Source organism: Moschus berezovskii, chromosome 5 (assembly GCF_049115385.1).
Source record: "Moschus berezovskii isolate FMDL1 chromosome 5, NW_MosBer_1.0, whole genome shotgun sequence".
Lineage (NCBI taxonomy): Eukaryota > Metazoa > Chordata > Mammalia > Artiodactyla > Moschidae > Moschus > Moschus berezovskii.
This window is the reverse complement of record NC_142464.1, coordinates 96320507-96337851: the sequence shown is the minus strand read 5'-3', so window position 1 is coordinate 96337851 and position 17345 is coordinate 96320507. Positions and strand designations below refer to the sequence as shown.

Genomic DNA, 17345 nt, shown 5'->3' with positions numbered 1-17345 from the left:
TCCAGTGTCTCACACCCAATCCCATCTCTATACTGAGGTCAAAACAACCTTTGTGATGCACAAAATGGGAAATACATCTTAATTGCTCTCCATCACTTCTAATTACATCCAGTTTTGTTTTGTTTTCTAATCAAAAGAATTTGGACCATTGGTTTCTTCTTCAAACTGGTCATGACTTATTCTTATTGCTTTGGCTCTCCTAAACTACTTGCAGTGTCCTAAGTACATTAAGCTTGCTCTTACCTCAAGGCTTTTGCACCTACTAATTCAACCCAGATTGCCCTATTCACACACTATAACTGGCTCAATCCTTCCACAAGCTTCAGGATTCAAATTAGACATCAGCTCCCCTGGGAATCCTTCCCCTGGCACCCAAGCTCGTCTGCTATGACTTAATATTCTGTGCATACCCAATAATTAGCTCCTATTAACTCATATCATTGTTTCTTGTCTTTTTTCCTGGAATACTGTAATATAAAACTAAATAAATATGAAGGATGGTCAATTAAAAATTTAATATAAAACTGTATTTTGACAAGAATCATTTCATATAAGCAAGGTTCAAAAAATTTTTATTCCTTCTGAATGATGTTATCTTAAAACAAAATACCCCATGATTTAAATAATATTTTTCATTTCAGATTGATGCTGAAATTAATACCCTACAGTCCTGATGCATGTGTACCATCTTAAGTAAGTACAGTTTTTAAAGGCAGCAAAGAACCTAGCTTTGTACTATGTATTGTTTTAAATCATAATAGGAAGGAGACTATTTGTTCAAATTATTTATTCTAACAAGTTTCTAGTCAAACTCATTTTATAGGTGAGAATATTAAGCATATGGAGAAGTTAAGGAACTTAAACAAGAATATACAACCAACTTCTGATATATTTAGGACTAGAGTCCTAGTCCCCAGCCCAGTACTTTATCCATTATAACCCCACAGCTAAGATAATGACCTCATAGAGATTAGGGGTCTTGATGCATTCAGCAGAAAAAGCTGAGTTTGAAGACAGAATCCATCAAGTCTTAAAGATAATATGGCAGTATTCTCAGGAGGAAAATGACATTCCTCAAGCTAAAGCAACACTGTTGTAATATTGCCACTTGCTTTTTTCAGATAGCACATTCTCATCCATTAAAAAAATGTCTGGCATTATAGTCGGAAACTATAAAAAAGGTGAAAAGACAGCCTTCAGAATGGGAGAAAATAATAACAAATGAAGCAACTGATAAAGGATTAATCTCCAAATTATACAAGCAGCTCCTGCAGCTCAATTTCAGAAAAATAAATGACCCAATCAAAAAATGGGCCAAAGAACTAAACAGAAATTTCTCCAAAGAAGACATACAGATGGCCAACAAACACATGAAAAAATGCTCAACATCCCTCATAATCAGAGAGATGCAAATCAAAACCACAATGAGATACCATTTCAAACCAGTCAGAATGGCTGCTATCCAAAAGTCTACATGCAATAAATGCTGGAGAGGATGTGGAGAGAAAGGAACCCTCTTAAAAAAAAAAAAAATTAAAAAAAAAAATTAAAAAATGTCTGGCAAAGATATTGAGTATAAAATAATTTAGATAGAAGTCAATACCTTAAACTGAGGTGACCTTAACTCTGCATTTTTACAAAACACATTTTCTCTTCAAATTTAATTGTATTCATTTTAAAGATATTGCTTCTGATACTTTTTTAAAATGACTAAAAACAATGGTTTATCTCAGATCTTAATTAAACTGAGGCTTTTCCATTATATAAAATTTTAATTTTTCTGATTTCCTGACAATGTTTCCTAAAATGCTTATGGAAGGAAAAGCCATCAACTAATGAAATCCAAGCTTCCAACTCTCAACAATTTGAATCATTAGAAAAAGCAAAAAAGAAAAGTAACATTCTGAGATGTGGTGCAGTGGGGTTAATCAAGGGAACTCATTTTTGGACTCATCCTATCTGGTTTAGAATTCTCTTTGTCTTTGTAAACTTGAGCAAGTTACAATCCCTAAAGCTAAGTTCCATTTTCCATAAGAAGAAAAGTGTAATTATATCTACCTTTCAGCATTTTTTGAATGATTAACTGAAATGATGATGTATTATATAAAAGTCCTAGCAAATAGTAGCAGAAATACTAGCAAAAGTTTTTACTGCTGTTGCTTCTACTGCTGATAAAACTGTTGACTAAAGAAAAACACACAACCTGACAAAGTTGTGAGTTATGTTTTGTTTGGGGACATTACTACTATAGTCCAGGAAGATAGCCTCTCAGATAGCTAAAAGGAACTTCTCTGAAGAGGTAAGGGAGGAACCAGAATATATAGACATAGGCTTTTTTTTTTTTTTTTTTGCTGAAAAAGCAAACATATAGTAAAACATCAAAGATGATGCTATTTACAAAGAATAGACATCTCAAGTTAATGATTTTAGTTCTCTCTATTGTATGAGAAGGTGCAACAATCTGGGATCATTGAAGTTTTCCCTTTAGATACACATCTTAACTCTCTATGACCAATGGCCAGAATCCAGAACACTGAAAGTTTTCTGTTATTCTCCATTCTAAATCCTTTTCGGGGCACACCGTTAGCACAGCTGAAGTATCTGATGGTGGGTAACATTTATTATTTCCTGGAATAGCAGGCAACATTCTTTGTCTAAAATATGAACTGTAACTAAAACAAGTTTCCTTGTCTATATATTCTGTGTGCTCTAGCATATAAATATTATGTCCTAAAGGGAAAGTAAGTTCACTGAATAATTTCTGGAGAAAAAGGCTAAAAGCCACACCTGAAACTAATGTGTTTTGTCACTTTCATTGTTTAGTCGCTAAGTCATGCCCAACTCTTTGCAGTCCATGGACTGCAGCATACCATCCTTCACTATCCCTCACAATCTTCTGGAGTTTGCTCAGATTCATGTCCATTGACTCAATCAACTCAATTTCACTTATATCTCAATGAAAAAAAATGAAAAATCCAGGTTACTTGAGTGTAAATATTCTAGAGTTAAAAATAGTATATGGTCTCTATTGCTGCTAAACTAATCCTTTTCCCTCATTTAAATTAACCCAGTATCCCTTTATCTCAACCCACATGTAATCTCAGTAGAGTTAAAAATCTCAGTTCACAACAGCCACCTCACCTCCCACCCTCCAAGGCACCTCTAGCTACTGTACATGAAAACTTTGCCTTTGAGTTTGTTTTAACTGAACTATTTTTCTCTAAAAACACAGCGCATTTTCTTGGTGTCTCATGTATATTCACATTCTTTCAGTCTCTGGGAGCACAAATTGAAAAGGAGGGTGTTCTAAGAAAAAGAGAGGGAATACTAATTTGAAGAATTAAGAGTTCATTTTTTTTTCAACCTGACAACTTTCCAAAATACTCAATGCGAGCTAAATCAACAGGGTAAGGTTTCTCAGTGACAGATTGATGAAGGTTCTAATATACTGATTCCTCTGGTTCTACTCATTAACTCAATCTTCTATAAAAAACTTTTCAATCATTTCTCTCATATTAGCATTTTTTCTATTATTGCCTTTAATTAGTCCTACGATTTCTGTATCACCCAATTGGCCACCCAGATACCATTTGATCATCTAGATGGAAGCCCTAAAAAAAAAAAAATCACTCATATGTTCCTTCATATGCTTCCACAATGTGTATTGATTCTTTCGGGCTCTATTTACTTAGTGTGTGTTAGCCGCTCAGTCATGCCCGACTCTTTGCAACCCCATGGTCTGCAGCCCACCAGGCTCCTCTGTCCATGAGATTTTCCAGGCAAGGATACTGGAGTGGGTTGCCATTTCCTTCTCCAGGGGATCTTCCCAACCCAGGGATCGAACCCGGGTCTCCTGCACTGCAGGCAGATTCTTTACCAACTGAGCTACAAGGGAAGCCTATTTATTATAATCACAATCCGGAATTATAAACAGTTATATTAGGAGCAGTTATGTGGCCCTTGAAAGAGCAAATTATAACTTGCTCATAAGGTTGTAAGACTAAGGCACTTGATGTCTAGAAATAATGATGCCACACTCTAAAAATTCTATTAGGTTTCCAGAACACAGCCAGCAGACTGCGGTTCTTGGGTTTCAGGGAGAATTCTGTAGCTCTGTAGGACAGTCGTTTTTGTGAGTTGCTAAATGCAACTCTTTGCAACCCCACAGGCTATAGCCTGCCAGGTTCCTCTGTCCTTGGGATTTCCAGGGTAAGGATACTGGAGTGGGTTGCCATTTCCTTCTCCAGGGGATCTTCCCCATCCAGGAATCCATCGCCCAAGTAGTTCCAGCTGTGAGCTGCTCTGAATCCAGCACTTGACTTTGATTCCAAACTAAGTAGTGAGCACTTGTCAGACCTCTCCCCTTCCCCATAGACAAGCCTTTTCTTCATGTTTTAAACCTGACTTGTCATCTTGACAGTTATTGGTCCCCTTAGTCAATTTCTTCTAGAACACATCCATTTCCTTCTATGGTTTTTCTTACTAAAACAAGTATGCCCTAGGTGATAGCAGTGGCATATTATTTAGTGCAAAACAGTCCCTAAAACTGTTTAACTGTGACTGGCTATGTATTCTTCAGTTAGAACCTACCCCTCTCTAGAGACCTGAAAAACATGTAGAAGCTGAAGCTTTTGTCTCAAGGTGTTCTTCTCCTTAGGTACGTGTACAATTCATGTCTTCCACTCAATAGTTTGATGCTATTTTATCTTAACTAAAGTGTTTATAAACCTGACTCATCATCCTGACAGTTATTGGTCCCCTTCGTTTCTTCAAGCCTCCATATGATTGTGATCACATTTGCATGCCCCATTGGAGAGGGATTTGCTGTCTTTTAGTAAGTCCCAAAAAGCCAGTTATCTTTTTCCTCCAGTTCTGGGAACAATTAGTGTGCCTTGGGTTGCCAACTGATAAAGGAGTCGGCTCATGCTGCAAGATCGGGTGGGAGGGAAACGACTACTAGGATTGCACTCGACAACGTCCAGTGCTGACACGATGAGAGAAGTGAGAGAAAGAAGCGTAGAGGGACCTCCCTTCTCATCCTGCTCCCAAGGTACACACTCACCGAGGACTATGAAGAAGGCATTTCTTGCACCATGCAGAGAGAATTACGATGCAACTCTGCTGTAGTGTTTAGGAAAAGAAAATGGACAAGGGGGAGACACTCTTGCCTAATTACAAAGTAGAAGGTGATTGGATAAAAACTCATACTCAGTGGTAACTCAGTGGTAAAGAATTTGCCTGAAATGCAGGAGACTCAGGTTCAATGCCTGGGTGGGGAAGATCCCCTGGAGAAGGAAATGGCAACCCACTCCAGTATTCTTGCCTGGGGAAATCCCATGGACAGAGTCTGGTGGGCTATAGTTCATGGGGTCACAGAGTTGGACACAATTTATTAACTAAACATCACACTCAGTGAGTTATTAAAATAACTACTGAACTTTTATCTCAACCCCATGACTGAGGGGCCTCATGTGCCATTGGCTGCTGCTACTTTTCCCTCTGACAGTAATTATTCATACTCATACATCAGAAAGTTACTTAAATAAATTAGTTCAAATTAAAAAAAAAAAAAAAACTGCATGATGTACCTTAGCCAAACAGTGATGGCTTTATATTGAGGTCTTGGGAATTTCTTACATTTACTCAAGACCCATCAAGTGGGCCATAGAGGATATACAGATCACACTAGACAAGTTTACCTCTATACATAATAACCCGACTTTATGTGCATCTGTTGAACTGTAGGATGATTGGTGTCCATTAGTTCTTGCCTGGAGAATCCCAGGGAAGGGGGAGCCTGGTGGGCTTCTGTCTGTGGGGTCACACAGAGTTGGACACGCCTGAAGTGACTTAGCAGCAGCTCTATTTTGCTAACATGTATTTCCATGGTTCTCACAGACCTCAAGCTGGAAGCACTCTGGGAATGACAACTGCTGGCCTAAACTCAGCAACACCAGAGCTCCTGGGGAGACAGCTAGGATACTTCCTGCTTGTTTTCAGCTACAATATCCTCGTCTGATGTTAAGCGTGATGATTTGTTACCAAAATAAATTGAAATACAATGCAAACCATAAATGCTATTTCGCCTGATGATACACTGTCAGTCTCCATCCAGCACTGTTTCTATGACCTCCACAAAGACACTATAGGAGGCTACTCCAGCCCACCAGCCCTTGATTTCTTCTAGCTCTACGCTGGCCTTCTAAAAGATTCACAACAGAAGCATCCACTTTACAGTTCCCAGCACACTGAGCTCCATGGCTTGATTGCATCTCAGGCTTAATATGTACCATTAAGAAAAAGTTAATAGTCTTCAACAATAAAGAGCCCGGAAAAGCTCACTTCTTAAAGAAAAAAAAAAATGTGTTTTTAATTAAAGAAAATATAACCTCCTGTGGATACTTTCTTGCTTCTAGCCATAAGTTGTACAGCTTTAGTTAGGTAGTATCTGCCTTGCAAAAACACCCAAAAAACAAACTTTGTGACCTAAACAAGTTCATTGTTGCTAAAAAAAAAAAACAAAAAAACACTCCTTGGAGCAATTGATTAAGTCAAAGTTCTAAAAATAATGATTTCTGCTTAATTCCATTTACCATATACACCCTATATGATATTCTTTCTACATGCTTACTTTGCCCAGGGAAACTGAAAGTGTTCTAACTGATTTTGCTTTGAAAAAAAGATCATATTTTCAGAATAAAGACTCCTTGGAAACCAATACAAGCCAAGGAAAGTCTTCTGTATTTATAGTTAACTGCTTCAAGGAATTGGAATTCATCTCATGGTAGATGTAGAGTTTTATGGTACAGATAAAGCATATTTTATAGCAAATACAACTGGAGTCATAGTAACCAAAATCATCCCTGGTCCCCTCTCGAGATGCTAAGTCCCAGCAGGCTGCACTGAATTAACTAGAGGAAGATCAGGTGCCTAAGAACTGAGACAGCAAATGCCTGCTCCTTGTGGCTTTTACAGTAGAATGTGGAGTTCTACCTCACACAGATTCCAAAAGGAGAAATTAACCTCAAACAGGGAAGTTGTTTAGATGATGCCATGAAATTAAAAAAAAAAAAAATCCTACCCACTACATACATAGGCAGTATTTTTTACTTTTTAAAGTTCTTTTTTCACTTCTAAAATTAGCTTGTAGCTTCAAAACAAACTCTGAGAAGAAAATAGCATTGATATACTTTTCACTTTCTTGCATTGGAGAAGGAAATGGCAACCCACTCCAGTGTTCTTGCCTGGAGAATCCCAGGGACTGGGTAGCCTGGTGGGCTGCCGTCTATGGGGTCGCACAGAGTCGGACACGACTGAAGTGACTTAGCAGCAGCAAAGTATGAGAAGAATAAGACTCCATAAATGAGTTCAACAACAACAAACGACATGAAAGAAATGAGACCCCATAAAGGTGGGTGAGGCGCCCAAGGTAGCAGAGTTAGTATAAAAAAATACAAAACATAAATTCCGTGCAAGATTCATGGGTCTACCTGAAGAATACACTCCCCGATCCAATTAGTTTTGGAATTACAATACAATATTTGTCCCATGAAAAACCACAGCTTACAGTATAAAATTTATTACTGTCTACATTCAACCACTGACCTCTTTTCCTTCAAATAGGACCCAGACTTATTCAAAAATTCAAAAATCTGAAAATAATTTTGAAAAATACTGCTCTGCTCTTATTTGAGAGGTTGCATTTACAAATTATTCATGAACTGCTTACAAACTGGTCCCTTTTGGTCAAGTATTTTTATGCCTGACCAGGTAGAAATGGGCATCTTTTTACCACTAAGTATTCAAGTAAATATTACATGATTGGTTGAAGTAGTGTTTTTATGGTTCCCCTGGATATATTTTCTAGCAAACTCTCAACACCTTTCCCCATTTTTTAATATTAAGAATCACGGACCCAGATAGTTCATCATTTTCGTACAAGAGTTTCAAAGTTTAGACTTTATAGGTATAATTATGCCTGTATTTGTTCCATTTGGCAGGAAAAACAGGCCTTTTAAGAAGCCATTATAATTTAAACTTACTTCCCAAGTGCGTCCCAATATTAGAGACACTTCTGAATTTCCACCTACTATCAATCGTGGCTGATTTTACTGGTTAATGTCTATAATATAAGTAGTCCTCAACTTTTTATACCTTCCAAATCACCTTCCTTCAAAAACACTGATCGTCATGAGAGAAACAAACCAAACAATGCTTTGTTTCTGAGAATGAAATTCACAAACCGTATCAGCCAGGCATTCTCCAAGGAAATAAAACTAATAGGAGATAAATTGATTTATGATTAAAACTGACTCACACATAGAGCTGGCAAGTCCAAAGTCCGTGAAGCCAGCCAACAGTCTGGAAACTCACGTGTGTGGCCGTCTTAAGGTGGAATTCTCCTCTGAGAAATCTGTCTTTGCTTTTAAGACCTTCGGTTGACTGATAGTCCATAGGGTCTCAAAGAGTTGGACACCACTGAGCGACTTTCACTAAAGCACCTTTGTTTCTCAAGAATTTCCAGGTGAGGTATTCACACATTCTTGACCTGAGATGTATTAACACCACAAGCATTAGTTTCTACAAAAATCACCTCCCACCCAGTCAATAATGTGATAATACAGGAATCCTGTGCAGACCTTTAGAGGTGATGGTTCTCAGGTAAGGGTTGAAGAATCGCCTGTGGGATACCTTTGGCAGGAAAACACAGAACATTAGTCCTGCAGTTTGAAAGACTTTAAACTTTTGTAAAGAGCAACAGCAATAACAGAAGGCTTGTGTGATGGCTAAATTTTAGGTGTCAACTTGTCTAGGCTATGGTGCCTATTCGTTTAGTCAAACATTAGTCTAGATGTTTCTATAGGTATTTTGTAGACATGATGAACTCTCCCACAAGCTGACTTTAAGTAAAAATGATTACCCTTGATAATGTGTGTGGGCCTCATGCAATCAGTGAGTGAGTGAGTGAGAGTCACTTCGTCCTGCCCTACTCTTTTGCACCCCATGGACTATCAGTCCATGGGATTCTCCAGGCCACAATACTGGAGTGAATAGCCTTTCTCTTCTCCAGGGGACCTTCCCAACCCAGGAATCAAACCCAGATCTCCCAAATTGCAGGCAGATTCTTTATCAGCTGAGCCACAAGGGAAGCCCAAGAACACTGGTGAGTCTAGCCTATCCCTTCTCCAGGGATCTTCCCGGCCCAGGAATTGAACAAGGGTCTCCTGCATTGCAGGCAGATTCTTTACCAACTGAGCTATCAGGGAAGCCCAAGGTGCTTTATGTGGAGATTAGAATATAAAAACATAACAAGGAAAAAGCTATCCAATTATGTCATTTAATTCAACAGTCATACACTCTAATGAAGCAAGAATTAAAACAACTTAACTATTTCCTTTTGGTGATAAATAGCTAACAATAAAGACTTCCCAAGTGGCTCAAGTGGTAAAGAATTCGCTGGCAAATGCAGGCAACTCAGGTCCAATGCCTGGGTCAGAAAGATTCCCCTGGAGGAGGAAATAGCAACCCACTCCAGTATTCTTGCCTAGGAAATCCCATGGACAGAGGAGCCTGGTGGGCTATAGTCCATAGGGTTATAAATAGTTGGACACGACTGAGCATGCACGAACAGGCAGCTAACAATAAACAAGAAGGCTTAGAAGGTTGTTCTTTTAGGCCTCTCAGTTCAGTTCAGTCGCTCAGTCGTGTCTGACTCTTTGCGACCCCATGGACTGTAGCACACCAGGCTTCCCTGTCCATCACCAACTCCCAGAGTTTGCTCAAACTCATGTCCATTGAGTCAGTGATACCATCCAACCATCTCATCCTCTGTCGTCCCCTTCTCCTCCCGCCTTCAATCTTTCCCAGCATCAGGGTCTTTTCCGATGAGTCAGTTCTTCACATCAGGTGGCCAATTTTGGAGTTTCAGCAAAGTATTGGAGTTTCAGTTTTAGGTCTCTGAGTTCCCTTTTATGTACCTCTCCCCACCAGATAGTGAAGGAAAGGGAAGCCTGGCATGCTGTAGTCCATGGAGTGGCAAAGAGTTGGACATGCCTGAGTGACTTCACAACAACCCCACCACAGAAGTCTCACCCCCACCCATCCTATAGACCAAGTGATTCTCAGGCATAGTTACACATTAGAATCATCTGAAGCATCTCGAACGGGAAAAATAATGAAACAGGACAGTGCCCAGGGCCCCCTCTCAGAGATTCAGATTTAATCAGTCTTGATAGAAGCCATGGTGCTACCAAGCTTGCAAGTCCTGTCCAAGTAGCATGACACCTTCCCCAATTAGAAAAAGGAAAGCCTCAGAGATCAACCTGTTAGGCCTCTCTTGGCTAAGTGATTGTACTAGAGAAGGGAAAAGTTCCAATGCTGCTTTATCTCAATCTGCCACTGCATTTCAAAAATTCTGTTGAGTACGGAATGAAATTTTTGTCTCCCATTGTAGAAAATCCAGTCATAGATAGTCGAGTCAAAAGATGACCTTTAAGAACTTCACTGGTAGTACAGTGGATAGGAATCTGCCTGCCAATGCAGGGGACACGGGATTGATCCCTGGTCTGGGAAGATTCCACATACCGTAAAGCACCTAAGCCTGTGTGCTGCAACTGCTAAATGTCTCACACCTAGAGCCTGTGCTCTGCAACAAGAGAAGCCACCACAATGAGAAACCCATTCCCCATAAGTAGAAAAAGCCTAAGAGAGGAAAAGAAGACCCAGAAGAACCAAAAAAAAAACAATGATGGCTTCTCCCAGAGGCGATTTCTATCTTGTCCATTTTTTCCGGGACCTAAAATACTATTTTTCTCATTAGGCCAAAAGAATACCTAATTGTTCTTTCCATGACACCCATCATCACAAAACTCTTAGTTTCAAGACTTTAGCTTTTTTTGGCAAGTTCTGGTTTACAATTAGGGATAGGACCTACTTACTCATCCATATACTTACTCATCAGTGGTTTGGGATTCCTTTATTACTTCTACCCCAGTAAGGAAGTTTCTAGCAGTCAATCATGTTTCTATGTCCTCACTTTCCAGGCAAGAATACTGGAGTGGGTTGCCATTTCCTCCTACAGGGGAGTCTTCCCAATCCAGGGATTGAAACTGTGTCTCTTTCATCTCCTGCATTGGCAGGTGGATTCTTTACCACTGCACTACCTGGGAAGCCCCTTTTAATATCAAAAGCATGGATCTTCATATCCCTTACATATTGCACCCTGAAAAGCCTCAGGAGGGCTTCTCCATTTCAAATCAAAATCTTTACTGCCACCATGTGGACGACATATATAAATTCAGATGATTGTGCTGAAATCTATCCTAAAATCAGATACTAATAAAATTGATATTAACAGTACATAAAATCAACCCTAAATATTCATTGGAAGGACTGATGCTGAAGTTGAAGCCCCAATACTTTGGCCACCTGAGGCAAAGAACTGACTCATTGGAAAAGACTCTGAGCCTGGGAAAGACTGAAGGCAGGAAGAGAAGAGGGCAGTTGAGGATGAGACGGTTAGATAGCATCACTGACTCAATGGACATGAATTGAGCAAACTCCTAGAGACAGCGGAGGACAGAGAGGCCTGGCGTGCTGAAGTCCATGGGGTCACAGAAAGTCAGCTGGGACTTAGCAACTGAACAACAATCACCTGGAATAAGATTACTTTGTGCTACAGCTGTTTATATAATAACAAGAAAAGTTTGGAGGTAAGTTAAAGACATGCAGAACTTTCAACTTTTAGTCTCAGATTTTAACTGTGTCAATTTGGCCACTTTGTGCACACACACCAAATGATTGATCTAAATTTTTCATTTTGTTCCTTCAAATTTTTTAAATTTTAGGGAAAAAACTGACCCATTTTGTCTCTTACAAGATAGTATTAGTGATAAAGTGTATCTTCTCAATATTAAACTCCCACCAATATTGATTAAAAGATGTTAAAAATAGTAAAAATAAAAAAAATAAAAATAAACATACTGTATTGCTTTTCAAAGGACTTTCCTACATTATCTCATCCAATCTTCATCACAGTCACATGAAGCAGATAATCCAGGTCTTAATACATCCAATTTACAGATAATGAATGCACTAACTGTGTGGATCACAATAAACTGTGGAAAATTCTGAAGGAGATGGGAATACCAGACCACCTGACCTGCCTCTTGAGAAACCTGTATGCAGGTGAGAAAGCAACAGTTAGAACTGGACATGGAACAACAGACTGGTTCCAAATAGAAAAAGGAGTACGTCAAGGTTGTATATTGTTACCCTGCTTATTTAACTTATATGCAGAGTACATCATGAGGAACGCTGGGCTGGAAGAAGCACAAGCTGGAATCAAGATTGCTGGGAGAAATATCAATCACCTCAGATACGCAGAGGACACCACCTTTATGGCAGAAAGTGAAGAGGAACACAAAAGCCTCTTGATGAAAGTGAAAGAGGAGAGTGAAAAGGTTGGCTTGAAGCTCAACATTCAGAAAACAAAGATCATGGCATCTGGTCCCATCACTTCATGGGAAATAGATGGGGAAACAGTGGTAAACAGTGTCAGACTTTATTTTTTGGGGCTCCAAAATCACTGCAGGTGCTGATTGCAGCCATGAAATTAAAAGACGCTTACTCCTTGCAAGAAAAGTTATAACCAACCTAGATAGTATATTAAAAAGCAGAGACATTACTTTGCCAACCAAGGTCCGTCTAGTCAAGGCTATGGTTTTCCCAGTGGTCATGAGAGTTGGACTGTGAAGAAAGCTGATCGCCGAAAAATTGATGCTTTTAAACTGTGGTGCTGGAGAAGACTCTTGAGAGTCCCTTGGACTGCAAGGAGATCCAACCAGTCCATGCTAAAGGAGATCAATCCTGGGTGTTCATTGGAAGGACTGATGCTAAAGCTGAAACTCCAATACTTTGGCCACCTGATGCGACAAGTTGACTCACTGGAAAAGACTCTGATGCTGGGAAAGATTGGGGGAGGGAGGAGACGGGGACGACAGAGAATGAGATGGCTGGATGGCATCACTGACTCTGTGGACATGAGTTTGAATGAACTCCAAGAGTTGGTGATGGATGGGGAGGCCTGGCGTGCTGTGATTCATGGGGTCACAAAGAGTCGGACACAACTGAGCGACTGAACTGAACTGAACTGAATATCAAGTTAACAATGGTGATCTAACAATGATCACTGATCACGAACACTGATCTAACAGTAACAAAATTTACTTAGCACATTCCTTAAATCAGTTAGGGCGCAGACTGCTTTGTAATTGTGCCACTTCTCTATGGCTTAGTAACATGCCACCCTGAAAAAGCAGCTTAAAACAATAGCAATATATTTGTAAGCAATATATGCTTACAAATCTGGGGTTTGACTGGACCCAGAGTTTCTCAGACAGTGACAGTAAGGCAGTGGTTGGGGCTGGGGCCATCTTGCAAGTTTTTCATTCATATAAACTGGCCTGGGCTGAAAGAAATCCAACAGCTGTAGTCTGAATAGTGGAACTCCTTGGGCCTCTTTCTCTAAGTGGTCTATTCAGGTATTTTCCACACGGTGGCGCTAATGGTAAAGAATCTGCTTGCCAATGCAGGTGACACAGGAGATGGGGACTTGATCCCTAGGTGGAAGTTCCCCTGGAGAAGGAAATGGCAACCCACTCCAGTATTCTTGCCTGGAAAACCCCATGAACAAAGGAGCCTGGCGGGCTACGGTCCATAGGATTGCAAAGAGTCGGACACAACTGAGCGGCTGAGCACAGCACCACCCGGCAGCCTCTCGGGAGCCAGGCTTTGCATCGGCCGTCTGAAAGTTCTCATAGTGAATTTCCCAAGATATGATGGAACGTGTAATCGATCCTCAGGAATCAGGCAGCATCCCTTCTACCACATTCTATTCTACAGTCTCACTGAGTTACCAAGGAAGGTGAAATAGCATTTTTTTTAATGAATGTAGTATCACATAATTTGTAGATATTTTAAAACCACTGTTAGTTTCATTGACCTCCATGAGCTAGGAACTACTATTATCCACATTTTACAGATGGAGAAATTGAGGCACAGAGTGTTTAAATAACTGCTCTCAAGGTCGGCGACTAGTTTACAGTGTTAGGATTTGAATCCACATAGTTTGACTCTTAATCTATATACATATCTTATTGACATTGAAATTGGTAGTTAGATATACACTGACAGTTCCAAAGGGTATTTCACTCTCAACCATAATTATCAAGTTAAAAAGTGGAAAAACCTGTATTTATACTTCTCTTTATCCCATTTCCACAAGGAAATCAGATCTACCCAGGCTACACTTTGCAGAATATATTACCTTTTAAATAAACATTTATTGACCATCTGGCCAGCATTTACAAAGGACATTCCCCACTGTCAGAGGAATTTCCACTCTAGAGGAAAGACCGGCATCTATACCCATAAACTAGAGAGTAAATGACATCCCCAACAGAAAGGAAAACACAGAGGTAAAGGTTGATCAGTGACAAGTCTCCACAACTGAACATCAGCACAGGTTCTTGAAGGCTTCCCTGGTGGCTCAGATGGTAAAGAATCTGCCTGTAATGCAGGAGACCTGGGTTCAATCCCTGGGTCAGGAAGATCCCCTGAAGAAAGAAATGGCAACCCACTCCAGTATTCTTGCCTGGAGAATCCCATGGACAGAGGAGCCTGGCAGGTTACAGTCCATGGGGTCACAAAGAGTTGACATGACTTAGCAGCTAACACTTTCTCTTTCTTTTCAGTTTCTTGAATGTGATGCTGCTCTCTGCAATTAAGTCAGCTCAGGGCCAGGTTACCTTGTAATGCCCCTTGCGCATGCAAGAAGCATGCCATCTGTCTTCTCTTGCATCTCACCAGCCAAGTCATCTTTCCTGAAAATTCCAGCTGGCAATTGAAGTTCAGAAGGGCAATGAGAATAATACATCAATCATCAGCCTTTAGTTGAAAAATCACCATAAACTGTTTGGTTTTATTTTGTTAGTTTATTTAGTGATAGGTGGGAAGATGACACATCAAAAATAGTAATTAAAATAAGTCATGCTGCCACATCTACAATCAGGCTCTGGATAAATAGAAATGAGACAGATATGTCTTCCAAAGTCATCAATAATCAGCTCTGGACTTTCTTTTGTACTTGTTACTTAATCCTCCTTTTTACTCAAACTCTCCACAGGGTTTCCAGTGTTCAAATAACAGTGATAATAATACTTTATGTTTATACATGTTTGACACTTTTCAATGTATCTATCCTTCGTATAGCCAGGACACTCCCCATGGGGCCAGGCATTCACAGGGCCAAAAGGATATGCGCACCCAAGAATCCATTTTTCCTCCTTACAGACCTTGCTCTAGGACACAGGGTGCAGAATGACTTGCAAAATTCCAGCACCTACACAGGCATCATCTGCAGGCTGACCACACTGTCAGCGGGCCAAGAGGGAGTTGTTTGCAGAAGATGTGGACAGGGTTCAGACACGTGGGCTGAGGACTGAACATGCGTGTCAATGAGATCATTAGAGACCTGGACAGATTGGACCTGGCATGGAAACAGTGACAGGTCATGGGCTGGAGGCTGGCTTTCTGCCTTCTGCCAAGTTCAATCACAGAGTTCAGAGGACTCTAAGGATTTTAAACTTAAACCCGGATGTTCAGGTTGTTATGAAGACATACTTGCCAAACTAGGAGAATACAACATATTTTATTTATTTATTTAACAGTCTGTTAGCTTGATTTCAAACTTTTAAATATTCAGATATGTGCTGCATTTGGATTCATGCACGTGGGCCTACAGTTTCAGGTCCAGTCTACATTTCCAGGTACTAAAATGAGTCAATTAAATAATTTCTTCCCTTTCTCCCCCGCCACATAAAAGCAGTTCTCAGCTGTCTCACCCAAACAGGTTTAACAAGTTACACCCAGGCTTATCAGGATGGTGACTTAAAGCAAGCTACTGGCCCTCTCTCCTCCAGAATCAAGCCAAGAAATTGTGAAAGAAAATGAAAATGATTTGAGGGACTAACAACCATAATGATAGTTATTATGAGAATCCTGGAGAGTCTGAAGGCTGGAGGACCCCCCTAAATGCTATCTTGAACTTGGGGACAGAGAGGAGAAGGAGGCTGAATTGTAGTGGTTTCAACCCTACAGAGAAAAGCCGGAGAAAAGCTTCAAAACTCTGCTCATGCATTCAGAAAAGTTTTAAACTCTAAGAATATCATAAAAGAAAGCCTGAATGAATGAAAGACAGTCTATGCTCCCAGAGTCAATGACTTGCTATCATAAAAACATCAATTGTCTTCAAATTTATCTATAAATTAAATGCAATCACCATTAAAATTCCCAATGAATTTTTTATCAGTCATTCCAAATCCTTATTTGAAAATGGTGGACTTCCTGATGTGGACCATGAATCCACATGCCAAAGCAGGGGATATGGGTTTGATCCCTGGTCTGGGAAGATCCCGGAGCAACTAAGCCTGAGCACCACAGCTACTGAAGCTGTGCACTCCAGGGCCCACATGCTGCAACCACTGAAGACCATGCACCTAGAGCCCATGCTCTGCAATAAGAGAAGCCACCACAATGAGAAGTCCAGGCACCGCAACGAGATTAGACCATATTCGCCGCAATGACAGAAAGTCCCCACACAGCAATGAAGGCCCAGAGCAGCCAAACATAAATAATAGAGAAAATGATATTTAAAAAAGAAAATGGATGTAGAAATATAAAGTCTACAACAAAGAAGGCTAAAAAAGAAAGCGTAGTGTACGGGAATGTGCGTAACCATATGTTAAGACATAGTACCACTGCTGCTGCTGCTGCTAAGTTGCTTCAGTCGTGTCCAACTCTGTGCGACCCCTTAGACAACAGCCCACCAGGCTCCCCCGTCCCAGGGATTCTCCAGGCAAGAACACGGGAGTGGGTTGCTGTTTCCTTCTCCAATGCATGAAAGTAAAAAGGGAAAGTGAAGTCGCTCAGTCCCATCCCACCATCAACGACCCCATGGACTGCAGCCCACGAGGCTTCTCTGTACATGGGATTGTCCAGGCAAGAGTACTGGAGTGGGTTGCCATTGCCTTCTCCAAAGACATAGTACAAAACCATACAAATAATAAACAGTATAATAACATACAAAAATTTAAAAAGAATAAAATAGGAATCCAGGTATATATAGAAACCTAAAACATGATGGCAATGGCACCAGAAATCCATGTGAAAAAGTTGGACTGTTTTGTAAATGGCTTAGAATTTTTAAATTGTGTAGGAAAATTGAATTGAAACCCTACCAAATAGACATGCAAAGATAGACTGCATGCAAATGGTCTAAAGGCTTT

At 40.2% G+C, this 17345-nt stretch overlaps 1 protein-coding gene across 1 annotated transcript in view; it reads left to right on the top strand.

Annotated features, from left to right (window-relative positions):
• The window catches only part of GC (GC vitamin D binding protein), a 46232-nt gene extending 40193 nt beyond the window's left edge, over nt 1–6039 (top strand). Inside the window, exons 12-13 of the mRNA XM_055434772.2 lie at nt 642–693; nt 5899–6039. Coding sequence (XP_055290747.2) covers nt 642–674 — 33 coding nt within the window. The 3' untranslated portion in view covers nt 675–693; nt 5899–6039. The remainder of the gene's footprint in view (nt 1–641; nt 694–5898) is intronic.
• The last annotated feature ends 11306 nt before the right edge of the window (nt 6040–17345 follow it).